Here is a 26,730-nt window from a genome sequence, read left to right as displayed (position 1 = left end):
TGGGTGGCTAGCAGAAAATAACCTCCTGGTTTAGCGAGAGTCAGTTTGACTAGGGGTCAAACTTGGTGCCGTCTGAGGAGATTTTGATCTTGAGGACCTGTGGGTTCCAGGATAGATCCATCTGGTGAGCCCCACTGTCTTTGACAAGACTTCCTGAAGCGTGAGTTCAGTTGTCCTCTTGTCACAAAGTGTCTTGGTCATCACCGGGTGTCTTGGTTTCTTTAGTAACCAAATATGGCAAAGTCATCCACTTTTTCCCAGACCTCTTTTAGACAATGAATGAGAAATAACTGTTAATTCATTATTAAGTTTTTAATGTTATTAAATGTTATTAATATTATTAAGCGTGTGCATGTCTTGCCTGCATGTGTGCCTGTGCGCCACATGTGTGCCTGTACACCACATGTGTGCCTAGTGCCTGTGGGGCCCAGAAGAGGGCATCGATCCCCTGAGACTGGAGTAATAGGTAGGTAGCAATGAGCTGCCATGTGGGTGCTGGAAGTCGAACCCAGGTCATCTTAAGATACACATACATACACACACATCTTTTTTTGAGACAGATTTCTCTTTGTAATCCTGTCTTAGAATTTGCTATGGTAGATCAAACTGACCTCCAATTCACAGAGATCCTCCTGCCTCTGCCTCCTGGGTGCTAGAATTAAAAAGGTTTATACCACCACATCAGCTTAAGATTTATTTTTACATGTATGGGCATTTTGCCTGCATGTATGTCTGTGTACCATGTGCGTGCCTGGTGCCCTCAGAGGCTAGAAGAGGCTGTCAGATCCCCTGAGACGGGAGCCACCATGTGGGTGTTGGGGATTGAACACAGGTGCCATGGAATAACAACCCGTGCTCTTAACTGCTGAGCCATCTCTCCAGCCCTAAGAAGTCTTGCAAACAAGCATTTAGGCTACCAAATGAATCGTATTCTCTCAAGTCAGTGCAGTTAATATTGCCAGTAACACTGTGTGTTTGGGTGTTACTTTACAGTTTTACCAATTGCTTTCACATTTATCTTCTATAATCCCTGCAGCATCATCTAAGGCAGGCAGACAGGGGGCAAAGGACCCCAGTTTCACTGAGGAAACTAAAGCTAAAAAGAGATCAAGTTCCTTGCCTAAAATCTTATAGTAGGAAGGACAGAGAGAGGTAAGATCCCAAGTCTCCCGTCTCCTGGCCCTGTGAGCCCTCACCCCACCCCTCCTTGATGGGACTGCCAGCAAGCAGCTATTTAAAGCAGAAAGTAGTGCTGGTTGTTCAGCAGAGGTGTCTAAGTCTGACTTGAGATTATGTTTAGTTACCTTATTCACAAAGGTAAGTCTCTGGTGATGCCTTTTAAAAGAGCAAATGACCTTCAGAAAATGACCCAGCACCTCAGTCATAGCCTTCATAGAGAAGAGCTCTGAGTGGGCTAATCATATATATTCTCTATTATTTCCTAAACCATCAATCTTATCATCTTACATAGTGGAATTTGACAATTCAATTTTCCTCCATCAAGCTGTGTGATTCTGCGGGGAGGGAAGGACCCAGAGGGTTCAGGAGCCCCACAAGGAGGCCATCAAGGCCAGCAGATCTGGACCCATGGGGCGGGGGTTTCACAAACTGTTGCACCAACCAAGGACAATGCATGCAGTGAACCTAGACCCCCTGTTCAGATCTAGCCAACGGACAGCTCACTCTCCACAGTTGTGGGGAGAGCAGGACTGCCAATAACATGAACTCTGGTGCCCCCGATTTGATCACTTCCCGTTGGTGGCGAGGCCCAGCAGGCACACAGAGGAAGGGGAAGCAGGCTATCCGAATGAGACTTGGCATGCTGTGGTCATATTATGGGGGAGGAGGTCCTGTTCTGTCAGAGGCTGAGGGGAGGGGAATAAGGTGAAAGAGGGAGGAGGGTGGGAACGGGAAGATAAAAGCGAGGGGATAACAATCAGGATGTAGTCTGAATAAATTATAATAAGTTAAAAAATTTTTTTAAAGTGTGATTCTGGACTCTGTATATTTGAGTGGAACCCAGGAACTGAGCCATGTTGACCCACTACAGTTAGAGTAGCCACCCGCCTGTGTGTGTGCGCCATGTACCATGCGGCTCTGTCATACTAACTGAAGATTATGAAGTCAGTTGGAAATAAGGCCTGGCCTTTTAGGGCTAGGCACGGAAAGAGGTTTTGACAAAGTGTGTCCCAGTCCAGGCTCCTTTCTGAGAGCCACTTGAATATGGTTTCCCTTGTGGGTGGACTTTGGTTGCTCATCTCTGTAGGCTCCGTTGCCTTTCTCTCTCTCTCCTGACAGGCCAGCTGGTGTACCAGGCCCAGTCACCAGACGAAGGCGCCCTGGTCACGGCCACTCGGAACTTCGGCTTTGTGTTCCGCTCCCGCACATGCGAGACCATCACCGTGATCGAAATGGGGAAACCCCGAGTCTACCAGCTCCTGGCTATTTTGGACTTCAGCAACGAGCGCAAGAGGATGTCTGTCATAGGTGGGTGCTTCTGCTAAGCCAGCCTTCTCTCTTCTGTCCTTGGCGTACATTTGCATAACGATTTTGTTTCATCTACACACGAATTCTTTCCCTCACTCAGATGTTTTGCCTCAAATACATACACACTGTATCTCGTCTCTTTTCAATTGTCTCTTATACGTAAATAGGGGCTTATTGCCAAGTGCTAAGTCCCTTCCCTAGGATTTCTGCTAGTGACTCACCATCACCCTCAAACCCAAGTGAGGACAGAAAATTAATTCATAGAGCCTGAGCATGACAGAAGAGATGGGAGCAAATAATATTGCTGGCTCTCCTTACCCTTGGATCCAGACTGAATAATAACAGTAACAGGTGTGCAGCCTGAGCGTATAGCTCAGTGGTGACGGGCAAGCTGAGCATTCACAAGGTTCAATACCCAGCACCAAAATGAAAGTTATATATGTTCGGAGCATGTGTAAATGTTCATATTTGTTCTTATGCTCTAAAGCAGAATTAAAATTATTTACATAGCACTGGGCTGGGCGTGTAGCTCCATGGTGGGATATTTTCCTAGAGCCTTTGAGTCCCTAGGGTTGATTTTTTTTTTTTTTAAGATTTTTAAAAATTTATTAAGTGTACAGTTCTCTGCCTGCATGTACACCTACAGGCCAGAAGAGGGCATCAGATCACACTACAGATGGTTGTGAGCTACCATGTAGTTGCTGGGAATTGAACTCAGGACCTCTGAAAGAGCAGATAGTGCTCTTAACCTCTGAGCCATCTCTCTAGCCCCAGGTTGACTCTTAATATAAACACACACACAGACATTTTCATTGTCTTAGGTAGAATTGATAATCTAAGGATGATTTAAAGTATATAGCAGGATACAAACAGGCTAGATAAAAATAGCATTCTATACAGACACTTTACAATCTATAGATTTTATACATGGGGTAGTGTCCCTTCCCTTGGGATACAGAGAGACAAACAGTGGACATTGACACCACCATGCTCTTTGTAGTTAGGACTCAGACTGACAAGAAGGCCATCCTTGGTCCTAGTCTTGATCTGAGGCCTGAAACTAAGAGTTCAGATGCGGCTGGGATAGTGGTACACACCTGTAGTCTGTCATCTAAAAGGCAGAAAGCAAGACCACGGGTTCCAAACCAGCCTGGACTACATAGCAAGTTCGAAGCCTCAGATCAAGAAAAACAAAGACAACTCAGTATTATTCCCCTTCAGGACCTCCCGCGGGGGATAGTGAGCCCACAGAGGAGTTGTCTCCTATAGTTTCTCTATCGCTGTCTGAGCTTTGCTACTTGACTTCCCTGTGTGACAGTCCATTGAGTTCTTAGCCTCCAAAGGTGGCAGTGCTATAACAAACGTTACGGGGACAGGCTCCTCACGTCCCTCAGTGAGCCCCAACAGGTTCCTAAGCAGCAGGCCTGTGTGGTGACTGCTCAATGTGTTCCTCTCTAGTTCGGACGCCTGAAGATCGGCTCATGCTGTTCTGCAAGGGGGCAGACACCATCATCTACGAGCTGCTCCATCCGTCCTGTGCGTCCCTCAGTGAAGTGACCATGGACCACTTAGACGTGAGTCTTAAGGTGGCAGCAGATGGTAGCCATGGGTGGCTCCTCACATCAGGACAGGAATGTGTCCCGGTGTCAGGGTGTCTGTATAGGGGTGTGCTGCTATCAGCAGTCTTTGGTTGGCGAAAGACTAAAGCTGTTTTATTTTGTTGTTTTCTCACTGATCACATTTCCAACTTCTGCATCAAAGAACTGTGTGGAGCAAGAAGGCCCTAGAGGTCATACAGATCTGGCCTTTGCTTCAGAATATGGTCCGCTGATGCGGAGGTCTTACACCACAAGATATGTTGCCCTCAGGGTAAAGGTCAGAAAGCAAGCACAAGGCTGTTTGATACCTCCCTCTGGTATCAAATCCCCAAGGGCACCTTCCTCTCCCTATCTTATTCTACTTCTGCCCACTAGCGTTTGGGATATAGCATATAAAAAAGAGAGTGGCCAGCCAGGCACGGTGGCACACGCCTGTCATCCCAGCACTCAGGGAGGCAGAGGCAGGCAGATCTCTGTGAGTTCGAGGCCAGCCTGGTCTACAAGGCGACAGGACAGCCAGGACTACACAGAGAAACCCTGTCTCAGGAAAGACAGGGTAAAGTGGACCGAGACATCAGCCTGCTGTCATAAGAAAGGAAAACCAGATCAGTACATTCTGAGATTTCTACATCCTACCTGTATGTGCAAAAGGCAGCAGTTTCAAAAGAGCAAAGGACAGGACGGAGAGGGAGGGGCAAATCAGTGAAATAGATTGTGTAAGAGTCTACCTTACTAGGCACTAACACACAGCTGCATGTCAGAAAACAAAAAAACAGGAAACATGCAGAGATGTTTGACATCGTTGTTAATAGAAACTGAACTAAAAGCCGGGCGCGTGGTGCATGCCTGTAATCCCAGCACTCAGAGAGACAGAAACAGGCAGATCTCTGTGAGTTTGAGGCCAGCCTGGTCTACAAATCAAGTCCAGGACAGCTAAGGCTACACAGAGAGACCCTGTTTCGGGGGGAAAAGAAAGAAGGAAAAGAGAAAATGCAAATAAAAAGCCATGAAATACTGCTTTTCCCTACACCATAATGGCTCAAATCAGATGGCCAGACCATAATAAATGTCATCTAGGCATAGAAAAATATAGCCCTTGGGCGTGGTGGCGCATGCCTTTAATCCCAGCACTCGGAAGGCAGAGGCAGGCGGATCGCTGTGAGTTCGAGGCCATCCTGGTCTACAAAGCGAGTCTAGGACAGCCAAGGCTACACAGAGAAACCCTGTCTCGAAAAACAAAAACAGAAAAAACAAGAAAAATATAGCCCTCATACACGGCACAGGCATTTGGGAAAACAGTCTGACATTTCTTTAGAAAAGTATAAGGCTGGAGAGATGGCTCAGGGGTTAAGAGCACTGATTGCTCTTCCAAAGGGCCTGAGTTCAATTCCAAGCAACCACATGGTGGCTCAAAACCATCTACAATGAGATCTGGTGCCCTCTTCTGACGTGCAGGTGTATGTGCACTGTATACATACTAATAAATAAATACATCTTAAAAAAAAAAAAAAAAAAGCTAGACAAACAGTAGGTATGCCAGCCATGGTGGCGCACGCCTTTAATCCCAGCACTCGGGAGGCAGAGGCAGGCGGATCGCTGTGAGTTCGAGGCCAGCCTGGTCTACAAAGTGAGTCCAGGATGGCCAAGGCTACAGAGAAACCCTGTCTCGAAAAAAAAAGTAAGCACAGAGTCACATGAGTGATTCAGAAATTCCATTCCTAGTTATGTTTCCAGAGAAATGAGAAACATATCCAAAGAAAAAAATCATACTTGAATGTTTATAGCAGATTATTCAGGACTGAAAAATGGCTGGAGGAACCCAAATGTCCTTAAATAGACAAAGGAGTTGATGAAATGTGCTTTTTTTTCCCTACAGAGCAATATTTGGTAATAAAAAAGAATGAAGTACATGCTGCTCTAGATGAACCTTGAAAACATACTACATGATTCAACTTACAAGTCTGCAAAGAAAGAAAGAAAGTTCTAGCTAGGCTCAGCAGATCAAGCCTGGTGATCTGAGCCAGGGCCCACAGCGTGGAAGGAGAGGACCACAGCTGTCCACTGACTTACACACATGAGAGGGGCGGCGGGTGGGGGCCAGAGAAAGACAGACAGACAGACAGACAGAGACAGAGGAAGAGAGAGACAGAGACAGAGAGACAGAGACGACAGAGACACACACAGAGTTTAAATGCAAAACAGAGAAAGTAAATTAGTGCCTGCAGTGCTGGCAGGAGTCAGGAGTGGGGTGACGCTGATGCACACGTGTTTCTCTGGAGGTTGGTGAGCATGATCCGGCAGGAGATAGTGGTGAGCACCGTATGTCTTACGGTGTGTGAATTGCATATCAAGTGTTTAAGATGAATTATCTGGGTATATATGTGGGTGAATGAGCACCCTGACCAGTATAGAGGTTGGAGGACGGTTTGCAGGAGTTGGTTCTGTCCCGCCATGTGAATCCTGGGGATCTAGCGCAGGTTGGCAGGCTTGGCAGCAAGTGCCTTCACCCACTGAGCAATCTTGCCAGCCCACACGTCAAGTGTTAAGAAGTCAGCGTGTTCCCGCTCAAACTATGGCACCAGCCAAGGACAATACAGGCGGTAAACTTCAAACCCCTACCCAGATCTAGCCAATGGACAGGACATTCTCCACAGTTGAGTGGAGAGTGGGGTCTGACTTTCACACGTACTCTGGTGCCTCATATTTGACCACGTCCCCTGAATGGGGAGACCTGGGAACACTCAGAGGAAGGATAGCAGGCTACCAAGAAAAGACTTGATACCCTATGAGCATATACAGGGGAGGAAGTCCCCCTCAGTCACAGTCATAGGGGAGGGGAGTAAGGGGAAAATGGGAGGGAGGGAGGAATGGGAGGATACAAGGGAGGGGAGAACCTTTGAGACGTAATATGAATAAATTAATTTTAAAAAAAAAGAAGTCAGCATGTGTCCCACTCAAGGCAGCACGTCCATCTCATGCCATGGGAAAGTCTCTTATGGCCTGCTCTCTTATCTAGGGCAACTTCCCAGAGAGCATTTCCCCAGTCTGCCCTCAAAGGACGCTCATAGAAGTATTTCAGACCTAGTTGGAAATACGAAAGTATGTGGACCTGGTTCCTGACGCCAGCCTTAAGAGCCACTTCTAACAGGGCTGGACTACACTAAACACCACTAAAAGGCAAACCTGTAGGAGTTAAACTCCAACACACAGAAGCACAGCTCCAGGCCACTAAAACAGGGATCAGCAGACAGGTTACGTAGAAACAGGCCATGGTTCACCACATACTAAGAGAAAAGACAACTACATAAGTAGGAGTGAGAAGTGTTAGCGTAGTCTGTAAACTGATTTGTCAAGTGGATTAACGAATCTGTTGCTGTTCTGTCCTCTTAACTATACCCAATAGAAAACCAGTTTCTGCTACCATCCTTTCCTTCTTACGTCTCCTGAGACCTTCTCTGGCCCAACAAGACACATACTTAAGATTTGGTATTTTCTATATGTATTGCCTCATGTTGTTTATATGTGGAATTAACATCAGCTGAGAAGTTGTACAGGGAATAAAAACATATTTATGTTTTCTCCAATCTTCTAATGCCAGTGAATTCTCACTGACTTTCCTCTATTAGTAATAGTGTAAAACTGCTGTTGGTGTTAAGGTGTCTGCTATTAGCCCATCCTCAGATGCATGAGCTCTGCCCTCTCACCCAGCAGCCTCCTTACCACAAAGCATGCACCCCTGTAGCACGGATGCCTAGGCCTAACATCTGTGACCAAGGGACAAGCACATACTAACTCACCTGAGAGAATGCATGCGTGCGCATGAGGAAACTCATTAGCACAGTGGTCTATAGCTTCTGGGCTGCACAGTAAGGCGCAGCCAGACAGCAAGCGTGCGCTACCTGAGTTGTCCATTGAGTGCTTGACAAACGAAGGGTGAGGAAACTAAATGTGTATTTGCAAAAAGTAGCAACGCCTTTTTACATACCACCATCGTGCCACAACCCCTTCTTGGCTTATTACCCCTTCTGTTTTCATGGCCATAATCACCATCCTCCTCTCTGTAAGGGGCACATTATTATCCAAGTCATAGTAGAAAAAAACATGGAAGACTGGTTTTCCCCTGAATCACATAACAAACTCTAGGTAAACTATACTGGGGATGTTTTAATCCTTCTTGTTTTCCCCATCCTTGCTTGGTTTTAATTTTTTGCAACATAGTCTCATTTTGTAGCCCAGGCTGGCTTAGAACTTAGAGTCTTCCTATCTCAGTCTCCAAAGTGCTACGATTACATACATGCATTACCTCACCTGACTTCCTTGGAACATTTTGCTTAGAAAGCACAAGCCCAGGCCTGTGGTACTAACCAGGAACCCCCATTTTACAGGCGGATAGGCCCATATGTCAGCCTTGCCCAGCACTGACCCGGCACACACATGTCTTCCAGGACTTTGCCAGTGAAGGCCTCCGCACCCTCATGGTAGCTTACCGGGAGCTGGACAAATCGTTTTTCCAGACATGGATTAAGAAGCACAGTAAAGCCTGCCTGACTTTAGAAGATCGGGAAAGAAACTTAGCTCACGTCTATGATGAAATTGAGAGAGACTTGATGGTGAGCATGAAGGAGCTAGAGACACGCTGGGGGCGGAGGTGGTGGTGGCAGCTCATGGACTGAGCCAGGCTTCTAAGAGTGACCCCTGCAGGACCAGTACATGAGGCTGCCTCTGGGAGGAAAATAGGCAGGCTCAACAAGAAAGCCCCAAAATTTCATGCCTGGGAAACTAGGTACAGAAGTTCAGGCTGAGTGAACATACCCCGAGTCATCTAAATCTATGATGAAAATATTGTTCTGCCTATAGTTTTTTTTAAAGTCCTTCTTGCCACCTAAATAAAATCTGCCCAGAGAAACTCCATAACCTGGGGCTAGGAACGTAACACAGTTGGTAGAGTGCTGGCCCGGCACACGCAAAGCCCCTGGGTCTTGTCCCAAGCAGGGCACGGAGCAGGCTATGGGAGCACACACCTGTAACTGCGGCCCTGGGGAGGTGGGGCTGGGAAACCACAGGAAACCACAGAAGGGCTCAAGCAGAGAGTTGAGGGAGGGAGCAGCTTAAGTCACCGCTGTGTGCAGAGCAGCTCCCAAGGAGAAAGGAGCCAATAGTGCACAGCTTTGTTCTTTGAAAGAAGTCAGTAGGATGCGTGTGGATTGGCTGGGGGGCACAAGAAAAAGAGAAGCTAAGATGACTCAAAAAGAGATGTGTGTGTGTATGTGTGTGTGTGTGTGTGTGTGTGTGTGTGTGTGTGTGTGGCCAGACTCATCAGGCTGGCTCCACTGTGGAAAGACAGCATGCTGGCAGCAGCAGAGGGTGGTAGCCATCTCAACTTTTCTTCTTGTCTGCCCATCTGACGATCTAACAAAAACCCACTCAGTAGTTTGTCTAGCTCCCAGCTCCTCAGTATGGTTGTGGGACGCATCCCCACATCCATACTTTAGGAATTCCATAAAACAGGCTGAGGGTTAGACCAAGACCCTGATCTCACTGGATCAAACCATAAAGCACCCTCAGCTCGTGCAGGGTTGCAGGGAAAGATGGAGATGCGTCTTCTGGGACTCACCCTTTCCTGGGGCCAGGAAACCTGCTAGGACGTGAGGGGGAAGTGAAGGTACCAAGACACGGATGGTTTGGTGTGAGCACACAGCTTCATGTACAACTGGGGCAAGACTCTAGTGTCTCCAGTCTCTAATGCTGCTGCACTGTATGGTTAAAAAAAAAAAAAAAAAAACATGTGTAGCGTCCGGCATAGTGATGCGCGCCTTTAATCCCAGCACCTGGGAGATGGAGGCAGGCTGACCTCTTTGAGTTCTAGGCTATCCTGGTCTACACAGAGAGTTCCAGGATTTGCCAGAGCTACATCTTGAAAACAAAAGCAAATAAGCAAGAGCTGTGTGTGTCAGAGGCAAAAGTGCTGAGTTCCCGGCCCCCACCCGGGACCCTTGTGCCAGGTCCATGAGCGCGGAGCGCGGAGGCGCCTGCGCAGAGTCTAGGTAGCACTTGGCGTTGCCGCTGGCATCCTTGCGCTGCTCGCTAACCGATCATCTCCTATCTGCAGTTACTAGGAGCCACAGCCATAGAAGACAAGCTTCAAAGCGGAGTGCCTGAGACAATTGTCACCCTGAGCGAAGCCAAAATTAAAATGTGGGTTCTGACTGGCGATAAGCAAGGTAAAAGGACCAGCCTGCGCACAGCCCTCTCCCTGCCCACCCAGCCTTGGCTTTCCTTCCTCGCTTGGCAAGCCGCAGTGTGTCCGAGCAGACGCCTGCCTTCCTCTCCGCTTTTGTACATAATCTGTCATTTACTCTGCCCTGGTGGTCACTTTATAACATTGTCCATTGTCTTCCTACCATGTGCCGGTCTCCTCTGAAAACCCTGACTGCTGCTACCGCCCCTGTTCAGCCTTCATCTGTCCACTGCTGTCTCTCTCTCCCTCTTGCTTGTGCTAATTTCAGCACAGTATACACTCAGCCCTCAGCTTATTCGTCCTCACATATCCTAGCTTTATCTCACCCCTCTGCCCAGGGGCCTGCAGTGACTTCGTGACTTAAACATCCCTTTGGGCTTCAAGAACCTAGATACTCTTCTCTCCTGCGCTGTGACCATCACCCTCTTATGTTCCCCCGAACCCTGTCCCCACTCCTGGACATGGGTCATTTTCCCACTCAGAATTCCTTTGCTTCTCCTGGACAGCCCTATGAATCCCCCGAGGACTTCCAGTCACACATTTCTGGGAAAATACGCAACTCTCTCTCCTGAATCCTATCACACCTTTAGCCAGGATTTGGATATTAACTTTCTCCTTAAGTATTAATGTATTCCAAATTCCAGCTTTCTTCATACAAAGAAATGGTGCAACTTGAGCCTGTCGTTATCTTCACAAAATCTAGTATAGAAATAGGAACAGGACTGTTCAGAGAGACACGTCCACAAGCCAACAAGGTGACCCAGAGGGAGAAGGTGCTGGCCACCAAGACTGCGGTCACCTGACATCACTCCCTGACACCAACATGGTTGAGAAAAAGAACAGACTCCACACGTGCACATGGCATACACTGCCCTCTGACCCCCACACGTGCACATGGCACACACTGCCCTCTGACCCCCACACGTGCACATGGCACACACTGCCCTCTGACCCCCACACGTGCACATGGCACACACTGCCCTCTGACCCCCACACGAGCACGTGGCACACACTGCTCTCTGACCCCCACACGTGCACGTGGCACACACTGCTCTCTGACCCCCACACGTGCACGTGGCACACACTGCCCTCTGACCCCAACACGTGCACATGGCAAACACTGCCCTCTGACTCCCACATGTGCACATGGTACACACTGCCCTCTGACCCCCACACGTGCACATGGCACACACTGCCCTCTGACCCCCACACGTGCACGTGGCACACACTGCCCTCTGACCCCCACACGTGCACGTGGCACACACTGCCCTCTGACCCCCACATGTGCACGTGGCACACACTGCCCTCTGACCCCCACACGTGCACATGGCACACACTGCTCTCTGACCCCCACATGTGCACGTGGCACACACTGCCCTCTGACCCCCACACGTGCACATGGCACACACTGCTCTCTGACCCCCACATGTGCACGTGGCACACACTGCCCTCTGACCCCCACACGTGCACATGGTACACACTTCTCTGGTCTCTACACGTGTGCTATGGCACACTCATACACATTCACACAAACAGGGAGGCTTCTTAGAGAGACTAAGCCTGAGTAAGCTCGGCTGCTCCTAAGTGACTCCTAAGGCAGAGCCAGGTAGACACTCACCTGTCATTGACTACAGTTCACGGGAACAGAAAGTGCATTGTAACTGCACCAAGGCAAATGTGGACATCCATGTGACCTGCATTGTACGTACAGTCAAATGAGACGTGTATTCCCCCTTCCATAGAGACGGCTGTGAACGTCGCCTACGCCTGTAGGATATTCAAGGATGAAATGGATGGAGTGTTCACTGTGGAAGGCACAGACAGGGAAACTGTCCTGCAAGAACTCAGGTACACGTAGGAAGGAGAGCAAATTCTGTCTGGACCCAAGCCTTCCTCTCGCCTTTCCCCAAATGTGGCCCCCTCCACAGAAGATACAGGGAAGAAATGCTGAAAGGGAAACAAAACACCCAAAATGGTTGAGATAATTTTATAAAGAGGCGTTTGGCCTAAAGAACTCAGAATGCGAGTGGAGAAGTGTGAACGTGGCGGCAGAGGCCTCAGGCGCAGGGAGCCGTGTGCTGTTCTGCAGAGGCCCCAGGCCTCCCTTGCTCACTTCTGCCTTGGACGAATCCTGTTGGTTTATTTTTTCCTCCGGAAGCTGTAGTGCTCAGATGAGCCCCTGACCGTGCTTTTTTTTTGGCTTCCAGGACAGCAAGGGAGAAGATGAAGCCCGAGTCTCTACTGGAATCAGATCCCATAAACATTTACCTCGCCAGGAAACCCCAAATGCCCTTCAGAATCCTTGATGAGGTGCCCAACGGCAGCTATGGCTTGGTCATCAATGGCTACAGTCTGGTGGGCAATACACAGCCACAGTTCTGATTCCTTGTTCGAGGCATTCCACCCCCAGGTCCAACCCAACTCAGGGGAACTCCATCCTTTCCCTATTTTACGAGTCACCCTACTCCCCTTCCCTGGGGTACCCCTTTTATCCGAAAGACATCTAAGAAAGAAAAGCCAAAGAAAATCGCTTCCTTACTCTACATCCACCCTTCTCTGCTAACATGGCTGGCTACTCAGGGGAGGGGGTACAGGAGCCGGGCAGGCCCCTCAGGAGCCACGTGCCTGACAGCCTGCTGACCGCCTTGGCGCCATGAGAGGCCCTGAATGGTTTCCCACTGGAGGCTCAGCCAGATGTCACCCAGAACTAACTCAAGAGGCGGGCCCTCTTGCGGGTAGAGCACCTCGTGAAGAGCTAGGCCTGCCCTAAAAAAGACAGGAGAGGACCTGCAGAGCCTTTGGGGTAATGCGCTGAGTGAGTGTGTCCTGGTGCTGCAGGCCTATGCCCTAGAAGGGAACATGGAGTTGGAGCTGCTACGAACAGCGTGCATGTGCAAGGGGGTGATCTGCTGCCGGATGACACCCCTTCAGAAGGCCCAAGTGGTCGACCTGGTGAAGAGGTACAAGAAGGTGGTGACACTGGCCATCGGGGATGGGGCCAATGACATCAGCATGATCAAAGGCATGTGAGGGGGAGGTGGGCAGTAGCCCCCACCTGTGACCTATCCCCCTTCCTTCCTCCATGGGTAAAATTGATCTGACCGGTTCGTGCATGCTTTTGACTCACACTCCCACCCGGCTTAGAAGTATGCACTTACTGTTTGCAACTCCTTTACCCTGAGACTGTCACTTAGATCTATGTCCATAGGCACGCACAAACTCAGATCCGTTCACTTGTTCGGTGACAGGTAAGTGCAGACACGGATATGCATGGCCGTACATGAATATACACACACCCTGACATCACAGCAGCCTGTGCAGCTGCCATCCCACCTGTCTGAGATGGCAGCAAGTCTGCAGAAAGAGCCTCTTGGCAGGAATCAGCCATTTTCTCTCTTTTTTGAAATCTGTGGTCTTAAGGTCATGCTCCTTAGAACCTGTTGTGCCTCCCCCGCCTGGAGGGGAGTCAGCAATTTACTGTAATTCCTTTCAGAAGAAGCCAACAGCTAAACTTTTCTGGTTTAAATTTCAAGTGCATATCCAAAGAGTTGATCTCTGAAGTATGAACAAAACCTCACCAGATAGCCCAGACTCTGCATCGGTTCTGAAAGGGTTCCTGCTCCAATCTTTGGGGCTTTAGAACGTTGAGTTATCCTAGCTGGGCGTGGTAGCTCAAGCCTTTAATCCCAACTCGCAGGAGGCAGAGGCAGGTGGATCTCTGAGTTCAGGGCCAGCCTGATCTACAGAGCAGAGTCCGGGATACACATAAAAAACCTGGTCTCTGGGAAAAAAGAGAAAGAAAACTCAGTTCATCCTGTTAAGCAATCGTGTAGGTGTACATGAGAAAATCAGTGAACGTGACCAAAAGTGTGAATTTCCACAAAGTAATTACAGATTAAAAAAAGAAATTCAGTCTTGGGAGGCAGAGGCTGGCGGATCGCTGTGAGTTGGAGGCCAGTCTGGTCTACAGAGTGAGTCCAGGACAGCCAAGGCTACACAGAGAAACCCTGTCTCAAAAAAACCAAACAAAAAAAAGAAAGAAAGAAAATTCAGTCTTATATCCTATCAGTACAGTCTTGCTTTATCCAACAAGAATCATTTTAAGTCCCCTGAAGAGTTTATTTCTACTAACAAAGTATGCACATTTCCTACCCCTCTGAACGGTTACATTTTAGCCCCTTAAATAACGTGGTAATTAAACATTGTGCTAGATTGGCATATTCACCCTGTACCCTCAGCTCACCTAAGCAGCTCCTGTGGATAACAAGGAGGAATTTAAATCTCCGTTATCTGAAAGTAAGAAAGAGCCCAGGTGGCACAGGACAGCCCTCCGGTGCTGGCCGAAGTGAGCGGTCTGAGTGACAGAGTCCAGAACAAAGTGCAGAAGAAGGGGCTGTTTCCCAGTGTGTGGAGAAAGAGCGATCAGGGAAAAGACAGAGTCCACTAAGAAGCAGCCAGTCTAACTAGGCCTGACAGTGTTCCCAACAGTGAGCTAGGAGGCATATACGGCCTGGTCTCCGAGTTCCCTTCACACCTTCCAGGGTAAGAGCCCCGCAAGCCATCTTCCTCACGTCTCAGGGACATCTGGGGTTTCTTTGCAGCTGCCCACATTGGGGTCGGCATCAGCGGCCACGAAGGCGTGCAGGCCATGCTCAACAGCGACTTTTCCTTCGGCCAGTTCCGCTATCTCCAGCGCCTTCTCTTGGTGCATGGCCGCTGGTCTTACAACCGCATGTGCAAATTTCTCAGCTACTTCTTTTACAAAAACTTCGCCTTCACCCTGGTGCACTTCTGGTACGCCTTCTTCAATGGCTTCTCTGCACAGGTAAGATGTCTGGCGGGCGGCCATCCCCAACATCAGGCGGCCATCCCCAACATCAGGCGGCCATCCCCAAGACTCTAATTAGCCTATGCGCATAGTTTTTCTTCTCTAGAAGGCAGTGAGCACATAAAGTGTTGCATCCACATCTTCATCCTATATTAATCCCCAAACCCACATCAACTTTGCGTTTCCAGATCATAAAGGTTCTATGCCACCTTCAGAGCTCTCCAATGAGCTCACACTGACACTAGAATTTTTAACATTTATAATTGAGAAAAATCAGAGGAGCTAGAGATTCTCTTAGCGTCCAGAGTTACCCTTCTGTTGTTGTTATCCATAATAGCTTAATAACCCTCCGCTTTTATTGCTTTTAGATTTATTTATTTTATTTCATGTGTATGAGCGTTTTGCCTGCATATATGTATGTGTGCCACATGCGTGCCTGGTGCTCTTGAAGGCTGGAAGAGGGAATTTCACCACTTTTAAAAACTGACTTTAACTTTGCGATTATAATATGGGATATCCATCTTTATTATAAATCATCAGAATCATAAAGCTATAATAGCTACGTTCTACATACTCCCGAAGTACTTTAAACTGGTTATATTTTGAGTCTGAGGATGAATAATGACAGCAATCCTTATGCATCATCCACACAGTCCAAACTAAATACTGGCTCAGCCTCCAGGAGCCTCTCGGATCATGACAGCCGACAGGCTGCCGTGCTAGTCACCTCCCCTTTGAACGATAGCTGCCCAGGTCTGCCTCAAGACACACAAAAGCGTTACTTTGATAGATCAGTTTCACATTCGAATATGAAGTCACACCCTAGAGGAAATTAAGGTTTTGGTGTCATAAAGAGCCCTCTTCCTGTGACAAGCCTTTCAGGAGTGTCTCAAGGAGTCCCGGGAGAAACAGTCTGAGGATTTATTACCCTGACACTGTAGACTGACACACCCAATCCTAACTCAGGCTGAGCTGGTCTTTGGGAGTGGATAGTAAGTGAGGAAAGGGGTCCCAGCATGGAGCACCCAGCTGGAGAAGAATCATAGCATCTCTTCTCCTTGCCCTGTCAGGCCACTGAGTGCCAGCACACAGGTAAAGGTACGGCTATGGCTAGCTTTCCCTGTGATCTGCCCTGGGTCCTGTCTGTACCCAGAGGGACAGTGCAGGCTGTGAGGCTTGTTTCAGGTCAGTTCTGCAAGCCCAGCATGGCCTTGCCCCAGTCTGGGAATGTGGGTTCTAGAGTGAGATCAAAGAAAGTCTGGGGTTCTATATCAGATTTCTGGAGACTAAGTAATCGCACTTTAGGTTAGCAGTGGGGAGAGGGGAGGGGACCAGGAGAGGGCTGCACCGGACCTGAGAGGGAGAGCTTGGGCTCCATGAAGAAAGTAATCTGACACTTGGTAGGCAGAGGCAGGCAGATCTCTGTGAGTTCGAGGCCAGCCTGGTCTACAAAGTGAGTCCAGGACAGCCAAGGCTACACAGAAAAAACAAAAAAAGAAAAGAAAAGAAAGAAAGTAATCTGAAAAAACATCTCCTTGGTACCCTTGCAGACAGTGTACGACACCTGGTTCATCACCTGCTACAACCTGGTCTACACATCCCTCCCTGTCCTGGGCTTGAGTCTGTTTGAAAAGGTAAGGCCCGGGGGCAGGTCTTGTACACAGGGCCAAGACTCTGGACTCAAGGAATGAGAAAGAAAGCTGCAGTGAGCTCTCTTTGTGCTCTGTCCTGTGTGAAGGAAATTTCTAGAGCGGGGAACGGAGTTGACCACCTTGGCTAGTACAAGGGAGAGCAAGGTACCCTCCAAAAATTAGTGAGAGGAACAGAACCATTTAGCCAAGACTTGATAAAGCAAGAAACTGAGACAGGAGAGGCCTTGTTCGCAGGTGGTAGGCCGGAGGCGGCTGCTGCAGGACTGCCTCGGTGGGAGTTCTGAAGGCCAGGCGTGGGGCTCTGGGTGTAACGCCTGGTGGCACAAGGAACCAGCCCAGGGCTCAGGGTCTGTTTTGATAGAAAGTACCTCTGGTGTAGGAGTCCTGATCTCTCACTCTCTCTCCCTGACTCTCCTCCCCACCTCCATGTCTGGGCCCCACAGTAGAAAAAGTCTCCAAAGAGGAATACAATAAATGAAGAATGGCTTCTAAGGGCTTTGCTAATCCTAGTTCATTTTCCTGCCTCTGTCCACTGGCTTTTGACTCAAGAAGCATTTTAACCAGAGGAACACTTAAGCCTGGGGCCTAAGCCCTAGCTCCTCACTGCCCCCCCCCCCAGCTCAGCCCTCCTCCCTTCCAGCCGCCCTGGAGCCAACCCCTAATCCTAACTGCCTCCAAGCACTTCCCACCCCCCTTCTACAGACAGAGCCTCGCCTGGAGAGGGCTGTGGTTGTGCGTCTCAAGCACGGCATAAGAGAATGCCTGGGCAGCCCAGTAGCAGACTACTGTGGTGGAGATAGGACCCGGGGAAAGGCCCTGGCCCTCCTCCTCCTCCTCTTCCTCCTCCTCCTCACCTTGTGGTCTTTCCAGGATGTGAATGAAACATGGAGTCTCTGTTACCCAGAGCTGTATGAGCCCGGACAGCACAACCTATATTTCAACAAGAAGGAGTTCTTAAAGTGCTTGGCGCACGGCATCTACAGCTCCTTCGTGCTGTTCTTCGTCCCCATGGGGACCATCTTCAACTCGGAGCGCTGTGACGGCAAGGACCTCTCCGACTTCCAGTCCTTCTCCCTGCTGGTGCAGACCACCTTGATCTGGGTGATGACGATGCAGGTGTGGCCCCGTGATGTGATGTGACGTGACGTGACGTGGGAGTGAGGGCGGCCGAGTGGGGAGCCCGTCTGTGTAGAAAGGGGGGGGCGTGGTGGGCAGGGACACCTCCCGTTACAGGCTTAAGTGCTTTTCAGATTGCCCTGAGGACTACCTCCTGGACAGTGATAAACCACACCTTCACCTGGGGCAGCCTGGGGCTCTACTTCTGCGTCTTGCTCTTGCTCAGTAGTGAAGGCCTGTGTCTAATGTTCCCCAACGTCTTCCAGTTCCTGGGTAAGCCCTGACCAGCCAGCGTGCAGAGTGGGGAAGGACTGATGAAATGCTAATTTAGTGCTTAGCGAGAAACTATGTATTATGGTGCTCAGATAGAGGTATGAATAAGAAATAGTCTCTGGAAACAGGCATGGTGGCACCTCCCAGCACTCGGGAGGCAGAAGCAGGCGGATCGATGCGAGTTCTAGCCCAGCCTGGTCTACAAAGCCAGTCCAGGGCAGCCAAAGTCACACAGAGAAACCCTGTCTTGAAAAAAAAAAGAAGAAGAAGAAGAAGAAGAAGAAGAAAAAAGAAAGAAAGAAATAGTCCTTCTCCAATAGAGCACAAAACCTTTTTGGTTTTTGTTTTTTTTTGTTTGTTTGTTTGTTTGTTTGTTTTTTGTTTTTGTTTTTGTTTTTGTTTTTTTGTTTGTTTGTTTTTTTTTTTTTTTTGGTTTTTGGAGACAGGATTTCTCTGTGTACCCTTGGCTGTCCTGGACTTGCTTTGTAGACCAGGCTGGCCTCAAAATCACAGTGATCCGCCTGCCTCTGCCTCCCAAGTGCTGGGATTAAAGGCATGTGCCATCACGCCTCTTTCTTTCTTTCTCTTTTTTAAAAAATGTATTTATTATGTATACAGTGCTCTGCCTGCGTGTACGGCTGCACACCAGAAGAGGGCATTGGATCTCATTATAGAAGGTTGTGAGCCACCATGTGGTTGCTGGGAATTGAACTCAGGACCTCTGGAAGAACAGCCAGTGCTCTTAACCTCTGAGCCATCTCTCCAGCCCTCCTTTCCCCCTGCCCCCCCCCCAAATATTTTAGGTTAGTTAATCTTCGAAGCTTCACTTGAGTGTTGAGCACCATTTTAGAGACTTTTCTTTGCTTGTTTTAAGGTTTATTTTTGTGTGCATTGGTATGTGTATTGCCTGCATATGTGTCTGTGTGAGGATGCTGGGTCCCCTGGAGTTACAGACAGGCGTGAGCTGGCGTGTGGGTGCTGGGAACTGAACCCGTGCCCTCTGGAAGAGCAGCCAGTGCTTTTCATTGCTGCGCCGTCTCTGCAGCCTTGTTTGTTTGTTTGTTTCAATGAAATGACTTGAAATTCCAGCCCAACTCCTTTCTGCAGATGAACCCTGCCTTTCTACTCCCCTGTTGCCATTTAAATGAACAAAACCTAGACTAGCTATCATGTGCTTAGTTCTGAATCCAAACCTTAACCCCTAACCCTAACCCTAACCCTGTCAGGCCACTAACTCATTTTTCTTCTCCAAAAGTTTCTTTCTTTTTTTTCAAATTTTATCATGTTTATTTATTATGTAATTATTTATTGTGTGAGAGAGAGGAAGAGAGGCTGAGAAATAACAACATGAGGGGGTGGTTCTCGCCTTCTACTATGTGACTCCTGGGAATGGGACTCAAGCCCTCACTCAGGCATGGCAGCACATCCCCCTGAACTGTCCTGCTAGCCCCAGCGCCTTCTATTTGTTTTTGCATGGATGCACTAGGGTGCATTTTAACCTGCTGTGCTCCCCCTGCTCTGTCCAGCCCAGCCTTTAGAGGGAGACAAAGGTGTCTGAATCGTCCCAGCTACCAAAGCAACCTTCTACCAAAAAAGGGAAACTGCTGCATCGGCTGAGTAGTTCTGAAAAGTGTGAAATATATAGTGATTTTGTTTGCATTTATATTACATCTCAGGAGGCTAGATTGTCTGGAAATCAGTGACTTCCTTCTCGGCACTGGAGAATGTAGCTGTGCCCTGACAGATTGCTCCCGCCCCTAACCCTAGCTCCTTCTCCAGGCTGTTTCAGCCTCTCCTTTCCTGGTTCACCCGTCCCCAGGTGTGGCCAGGAACAGCCTCAGCCAGCCCCAGATGTGGCTGTGCCTCGTCCTCAGCACCGTGCTCTGTATGATCCCTGGGATCGGGTACAACTTTCTCAAACCAGTGCTCTGGCCCGTCAATGTGGACAAGGTGAGTGAAGGGGGAACCTACACAGCCGCAACTCAGGACCCCTCTGCTTGGTCTCCATGTCTGAAAACCTTATTGCCCCCACCCCACCCCACCCCACCCCACCCCGCTCTGGATACAGGTTCTGAACAGGATTCACTTTTGCCTGAAACACCCGCCGCCGCCCCCGGTCCACACCAAAGTAAAACACCCAAGCCTTCGCCGCTCTGCCTACGCTTTCTCCCACAAGCAGGGCTTTGGGGCTCTTATCACATCGGGCAAGACACTGAATTCTTCCAGTGCCTTCAAACTAACAAGAGGACTCTTTAAAAAGTAGAGGCCTTAGAGAGACCCTCAGTCAGTCAGCCACCACTCCTCCCTGCTCTTCCTCCCTCTCACTTGCCTTGCGCATGACAAAGTAGAAAGGGATCCAGGGCCCTTGGGAAAGCAGCGCAGACCTGCCCTCAGGCCTCCAGCGGCTTCATTCCCCAGAACGCTGCTGTACCCAGGGAAGGCAGGGGAAGAGGGACCAGCCCCAGACACCGGCCAGAGTTGCAGCACTTCAAGAAAAAGCGAGCCCCGGCCTCCGATCACTCCTTCCAGACTTTAACCCAGACTAGCGCAAGTGGAAGAGGTGAAGAGGTAAGATGGGCGAAGACGGCCTAGGAAGCTTTTGCCTGGCCCCGTCTCTCCCATACCCAGAACCCATGTGAACATACTCCCACCCAGACAGCTATTCTCAGGTTTTTCTGCAAGATTTGGGGCATGAGGTGAGCATTTTGCTGACCCTGAGTAGCAAAGGGGGTGGGGGGAGGAGGCTGTGAAGAATTGGTCTTAAGAAGCTGAAGGAGTTTCTGGACCAAATACAAAAAAAGAAGAAGAAAGGAAAGAAAAGAGAGGCAGGCCAGCTGGGAGTTCTGCCTTCTCCCCCATACGTCTAAGAACTGATATTTATTCAGGCACTAGAACCAAGGGGGGTGGGCAAATGCAGGGGATCAAAACAAATAGTTCTTAAGGGGACATAAGCCACTGCTGGTGAGTGAGTGTCTCCTATAAAACGATTCTGAGGAGAAATTGTATGTACTTGACGTACTTGAAAAACTGTTTCTAAGAAGTTTGCGGAGAAATAAACGGAGAAATAACCTGCTTGTATTGAAGTGGCGATATCTGTATGGTCTGTTGGGTCCCTGGTGGTAATAATATAACCTGAGCGATAGCATTATAAAGCTTTATCAGTGAAAGCACCACCCACGGGTCCCCATCCCCTGCCTCTCTCCCTTTTCAGTTCCGTTGTACATCTCTGCCCCCTGAAGTCTGCACTGGCCTTAGTCTGACCACACATCTCAGCTACATAGTTCTTACCCTGGTCACACACCTTCAGCTTGTATCCCAAGAGTCCAACTGTAGGTTTTGTGCTTTCTGCGCATCATGACTTCCCTTACCAACGGAAGGTAACTCTCGACTCCACAGTCCCCACCTCTTCTTAATCTAAATAGAGAACTGAATCCGAGGCCCTCCACTTAGCTGAACCTCTCAAAATATAAACTCAGCACACCCAACTTACCCTGACCGTCCCCCCAACATACCAGGAGGCCATCACTGTCACCCCAGGCACCCAAGGCAGGGTGATCAGATTGGATCACCCTTTGCTTTTTTTCCTAGTCAGACTTTCAGTCAGCCGTCAAGTCATATAAGATCTTCATGCTCATTTCTTGGTTTCTGTTCCTTCCTGTTGCTGTAATATTGCCTTTGCTCAGACTTTTATCACCTCCTCTCTCTTCACCCTGCCCCCCGCCCCCGGAGTCTTCTCCATCTGAAGCATCCCCCTACTGTTTCTAGATAAATCTTCCTGAAAAGAAAGTTTGTTCATACCTAAACCCAGCTTAGCTTTCTACATAAAGTTAAACTTTAGACCCTGTTATCCAGCCTTCTCCAGCCTTGTCTTCGATCACTCCTCCATCTGCCTTCACTCATCATGAAGATGCCGGCTTTATGTCACCACAAACGTTGTTTTCATACCCTCAAACGCTTTTCCCCACCCCACCCCACCCCCTTTTTTTTTTTTTATCTAGTGAACTTAATACTTATCCCTAAAAACTCAGACTCCCTGGAACTAGACATAATCTGTTGGTTTATTAGGTACCACTGAATGGCACACTACATGACTTCACCTGCCTGTGGGATTCCCATGCTGGCCTCAAACTGACTGCGCCTAGTCTGTGTCTTAAACTCATGATCTTCTTGCCTCCCAAGTGCTGGGATCACAAGCATGTTCCCAATTTTAATGTTAAAAACCAAAACCACTTTTCAGGCACCTGCCCTAATTCCTTAGCGTGATTATACACCTGTCCTGTCTCTGCCCATCTGTGCCTCGGTCCACGGCACTTATCAGAAGACATTGTGGTCATGGGTACCTCCTGTCAGCAGACAGCGCAAACAGATGTCAGCCGGACAAATGGGTGAGTGACGGAATGACTCAAAGCCGCTGCTCTGCCTGTGTATTTTTCTTTTTAATGTGTGCGCACACGCTTATAAGTGTGCATGCAATGTGTACCCATGTGTGTGGAGGCCTGAGGACAGCCTCAGGTGTCGTTCTTCCCCGAGGCTGGCATTACAAGGGCACACCACCACTTACCACTGTGGCTGGAGCTTCGGCATGGGCGCTAGCCTACAACTCAGGCCTTCATGTTTGCAAGGCAAGCAGCATTTTACCAACTAAGCTACCTCCCAGACCTATATCCTCTTTGTTTATTTGTTCATTTGAGGTAAGATCTCACTCAGCCCAAACTGACAGGGAACCTAATCTATAGCTCAGGATAGCTTTGAACTCACGGAAACCCTGCTACTCCCTCCCAAGCGGTCACTGGTCTGAGCCACCAGTCCTGGCCTCTGCCTATGTTTATTCCCATGAACAGTGTCAACCCAGCCTCCTAGAAGTCTTACTGGCTGCTGCTCTGCCATTTCTCAAACCAAGGTACTCAGTTGTTATGTCATTTCTGAGGCAGAAATGTCTCTAATTTCCCCGCTGCGTATTTGTCCCACCATCAGGGCTCTCAATAATGACATCTCGGGCCTCCTGCCGCCTGTTAGCTTCTCTCTAATCTGTCATCTACAGCACAGAGGAGCATCCTTCGCTGCCTGTGATGACTTCCCTGCTTTCCAGTCCCAGTGACCACTTTCTGTTGCACAGGATTCTATTCTTGGCATGCCAAGCTATTGCAGTTCCATTGTGTGCCAAAGCCACGAGCCTTGGCTCTTTCTGTTCCCTCTTCTCAGAATATGATCCCTGCCTTAGGGACTTTTCTGGTACTGTAAAGAGGCACCATGACTGAGGCAACATATAAAAGAAAGTGTTTGCTGGGGCTTAAAGCTTCAGAGACTGAGTCTGTGACCATCATAGGGGAAGCACGGCAGCGGGCAGGCAGGTACAGCATTGACGCCTTAGATGAGCACTTCCATCCCAATCTCCAATGTTGTAGAAAAGTATTAATTCTAGAAGGTGCCACTAACCTGGCTAGCGCCCAAATAATTGAGACAGGGGCCTGTTGATTTATTTAACAAGCTTTAAGCACCATAACTGGGCAGGTACAATTTATACTGATTTTTCCAAGCTAGTCTGGCTACCTCCTAGCCATACCCCCCAGGTTTCTTGCCAATCTTGATCCTGTCTGGGCTGGATCTGCTCCATCGAGCCATGTCTTTTCTCTCCCTCATCCTTCTTCCTTTCTCTTTTAACCTCCCACCTCTTGGTCCCTACCCCAAGCCCTGGAACTGAAGCCCCGCCTACATCTTTTCTGCCCAGTTACAGACTGTCCAGCCTTTTTTTTCTTAATCAATCAGAGATAACTGGGGAGCAAAGTTTACACAACAGAGACTAGTGTACGTGAGAATGCACTCATCTGGACTGCAGACAGAATTTTGCATCGGAATACACAGAGCGCCAGACCACCAACCAACACCACAAACCTGAGGGGGAAGGGCAGGAGGAGGTCAGGGAGAAGGGCTAACTGGGAGGCATGGGGTTTTGAAACCTTATGCCCCCCTCCCTGTGACACACTTCCTCCAACAAGCTCACACCTCCTAATCCTTCCCAAGCTGTTCCACCAACTGGAGACAAGCGTTCAAATATATGAGCCTGCAAGGGACATTCTCATTCAAACCACCACAGCCTCACCCTCCCCTTCTCTAGCTAATATGGATGTGCTCTGTTCGGACCAGTTGTTTGAGTTTCACCGACAGCACGATCTCCTGTTCCCTGGGGTAACACTTCCTTATGTTAGAGAACATATAGAGTTTAAACATAGGATCACTTATAGGCCCATTTTAATGGTGGCTTGCTCCTCTGGCTTTTCGTCTAGGCCACGAGTGATCTCCCTTGGGAGAAAGAACTGCATGTTGGTTTTGTGGAGGGTTATTTTATTTTGTGTTTAACTCCCACCATCCCACAGAAGGCAAACAGTGTTTTCCATTGTCTACTCTTCCTAAACTTCCTTCTTACTTTTTCACCTCAAAATGAATCTTATTCTCCTGTAGGCCGTCTCCATTCTTTCTTCAGGGGCCTCGGGAGCCCCTTTTTTACTCATGGCCTTCCCCCTCCCCAACGTGAGGCATCTATAAAAGTAGAGTTTGGGGCAGTCAGCCCTTCTTGGTACTTCATATGCACCCTGTCATGACTCCTCAAGCCTCTAAAGAGGAGCCAGACGTCAAGTGCCATATCTGGGAGTGTGTGCGCAAAACACAGTCTCAACCCATCACTGCCCTACAGGCTTTGAGGAGAGGGGCAGAGATGCCAGATCTCAGGGAGAGCTACTACAGTGACCTCTGAGTTAATCCTCAGTTCAGCCCAAGTTGAGAAGGAAGTGAGGAAATATCTAAGCAGACTGTTGATACAGCTAGTAGACATGATTAGGGAACACAGAGCATCGATTCCCTGCTTATTACCAGAAAGTCTTTTTAAAAGCAAGAACAGATTAGCTCTCTGCCCTGTGCTTGCATGAATTTCCAGCAGGAAGTATTACCCAAAGACCCCTAGCCCTAGCCCTAACCCAAGGACACACAGTGGCTTTATCATTTCAAAGAGGTTATCTGAAAGTTTAAGACCTCAGGAGGAGGAGGAGGGGTGCTGACAAATGTCTAAGGATTTAGAATTAAATAGAAAGGAGAACGTGAGGTAAATCCTCTTCATCTTGCCAGACTCCGTGGCACACACCTTAATCCCAGAATTCGGAACACAGAGGCAGGTAGATCTCTGTGAGTTCAAGGCCAGCTTGGTCTACAGAGTGAGTTTCAGGACAGCCATTGCTATATAATGAGATTTATGAATGAGAGATTTGTGAAAAACAGGAAAGTATCCCTTGAGGAAAAGCTAGCTGTAGATATTTTCTGGGGTCTACAAGTAGTTTGTGAGAGCATACATCAGGTAAGAATTTTCTTCACCTCTTCTCCCTACTGTCCTACTCGGACTCTGGGGAGATGAGGGTTGGCAAGCTGGGAGGAGAGACAAGTGGGTTGACATGAGCGTCCACTGAGCACTACCGTGTCTTCCCACTGAACATGACCACCTGCAATCCGGCAGAGCTAAGAATAAGGAAAAGCATGCATTGTAAATTTTAAAAATTAACTGCAGGGCCTGGCTCAGTGGTGAGAGCACTTGTTGCTCTTGCAGAAGACCTGAGTTTGAACCCCGGTATTCACATGGTGGATCGTGACATCCAACAGCATTAGGCATGCACCGTAGTGCACATAATACATACATATATACATGCATACAAAACAATTACACATACAAAACACTAAAAGAAAGAAATAAAAATTAATCCACTCATAACACCAAGGCATGGGAAGCAAAGGCAAGAAGGTCAGAGGTTAAAGGGCATCCTTAGCCATATAACAAGTTCAAGACCAACCTGAGGTATGTGAGACTCTGTCCCAAGAGCCTAACAAACAGAAGATCTCGTTTTCATTACATCATCTTAATTACATTAACATGGAAGTTAAAGTGCCAAACATCGGTTGCTACCCGAAAAAAAAAAAAAAAAACCTTACTGATTGGGGGGAGGGGGGGGGGGGGGCGGGTAGGTGAGGGGAAGTAATTAGTCTAGGATCACCCCAGGGTCCTGAATGCTGTGTACCCCCCAAACCACTTGGCAAGGTGCTGCAGGGCCTAGGAAAGTGTTCCTCGTTTATCGGTTTATGTCAGCAGTAGATAAGGTTCTGAAGAAAAGGGTGCGGAGTGAGCTGGTCCCGGGACCCTCCAGGTTTCTGGGAGGCTGCCCACGTGGCCTGAAGCTGCCCGCCTCTGTGTTTTGGCTATCCACAGCAGAGGACTCTCAAGCGAGCCCCGGTCACCCGACTCAGAAAGCCCCTCGTGAGGCTTTCTACTGGACTGACACAGTGCAAACGCTGGTCACTTTACAGGGGAGGCCTCTTGCTCCTACAGAGTTGCCTCGTCCAGCCTCGACATAAAGGTTTCTGCCTAGTCTTTTTTGTTTGTTTGTTTGTTTGTTTCTGTTTTTGTTTTTCGAGGCAGGGTTTCTCTGTGTAGCCTTGGCTGTCCTGGACTCACTTTGTAGACCAGGCTGGCCTCGAACTCACAGCGATCCGCCTGCCTCT

At 48.8% G+C, this 26,730-nt stretch overlaps 1 protein-coding gene across 1 annotated transcript in view; it reads left to right on the top strand.

Moving 5' to 3' along the window:
• Positions 1 to 20,483, top strand: part of LOC127205818 (phospholipid-transporting ATPase FetA) — a 70,778-nt gene extending 50,295 nt beyond the window's left edge. The window contains exons 15-27 of the mRNA XM_051165084.1: positions 2,299 to 2,487; positions 3,946 to 4,061; positions 8,531 to 8,695; positions 10,195 to 10,306; positions 12,066 to 12,171; positions 12,531 to 12,678; positions 13,162 to 13,345; positions 14,925 to 15,148; positions 16,702 to 16,785; positions 17,674 to 17,919; positions 18,054 to 18,192; positions 20,012 to 20,142; positions 20,261 to 20,483. Of these exons, the coding sequence (XP_051021041.1) occupies positions 2,299 to 2,487; positions 3,946 to 4,061; positions 8,531 to 8,695; positions 10,195 to 10,306; positions 12,066 to 12,171; positions 12,531 to 12,678; positions 13,162 to 13,345; positions 14,925 to 15,148; positions 16,702 to 16,785; positions 17,674 to 17,919; positions 18,054 to 18,192; positions 20,012 to 20,142; positions 20,261 to 20,455 (2,039 nt within the window). The 3' untranslated portion in view covers positions 20,456 to 20,483. The remainder of the gene's footprint in view (positions 1 to 2,298; positions 2,488 to 3,945; positions 4,062 to 8,530; positions 8,696 to 10,194; positions 10,307 to 12,065; positions 12,172 to 12,530; positions 12,679 to 13,161; positions 13,346 to 14,924; positions 15,149 to 16,701; positions 16,786 to 17,673; positions 17,920 to 18,053; positions 18,193 to 20,011; positions 20,143 to 20,260) is intronic.
• The last annotated feature ends 6,247 nt before the right edge of the window (positions 20,484 to 26,730 follow it).

This window comes from Acomys russatus, chromosome 2 (genome assembly GCF_903995435.1).
Source record: "Acomys russatus chromosome 2, mAcoRus1.1, whole genome shotgun sequence".
NCBI classification, from domain to species: Eukaryota; Metazoa; Chordata; class Mammalia; order Rodentia; family Muridae; genus Acomys; species Acomys russatus.
This window is presented reverse-complemented; position numbering and strand designations above follow the sequence as displayed.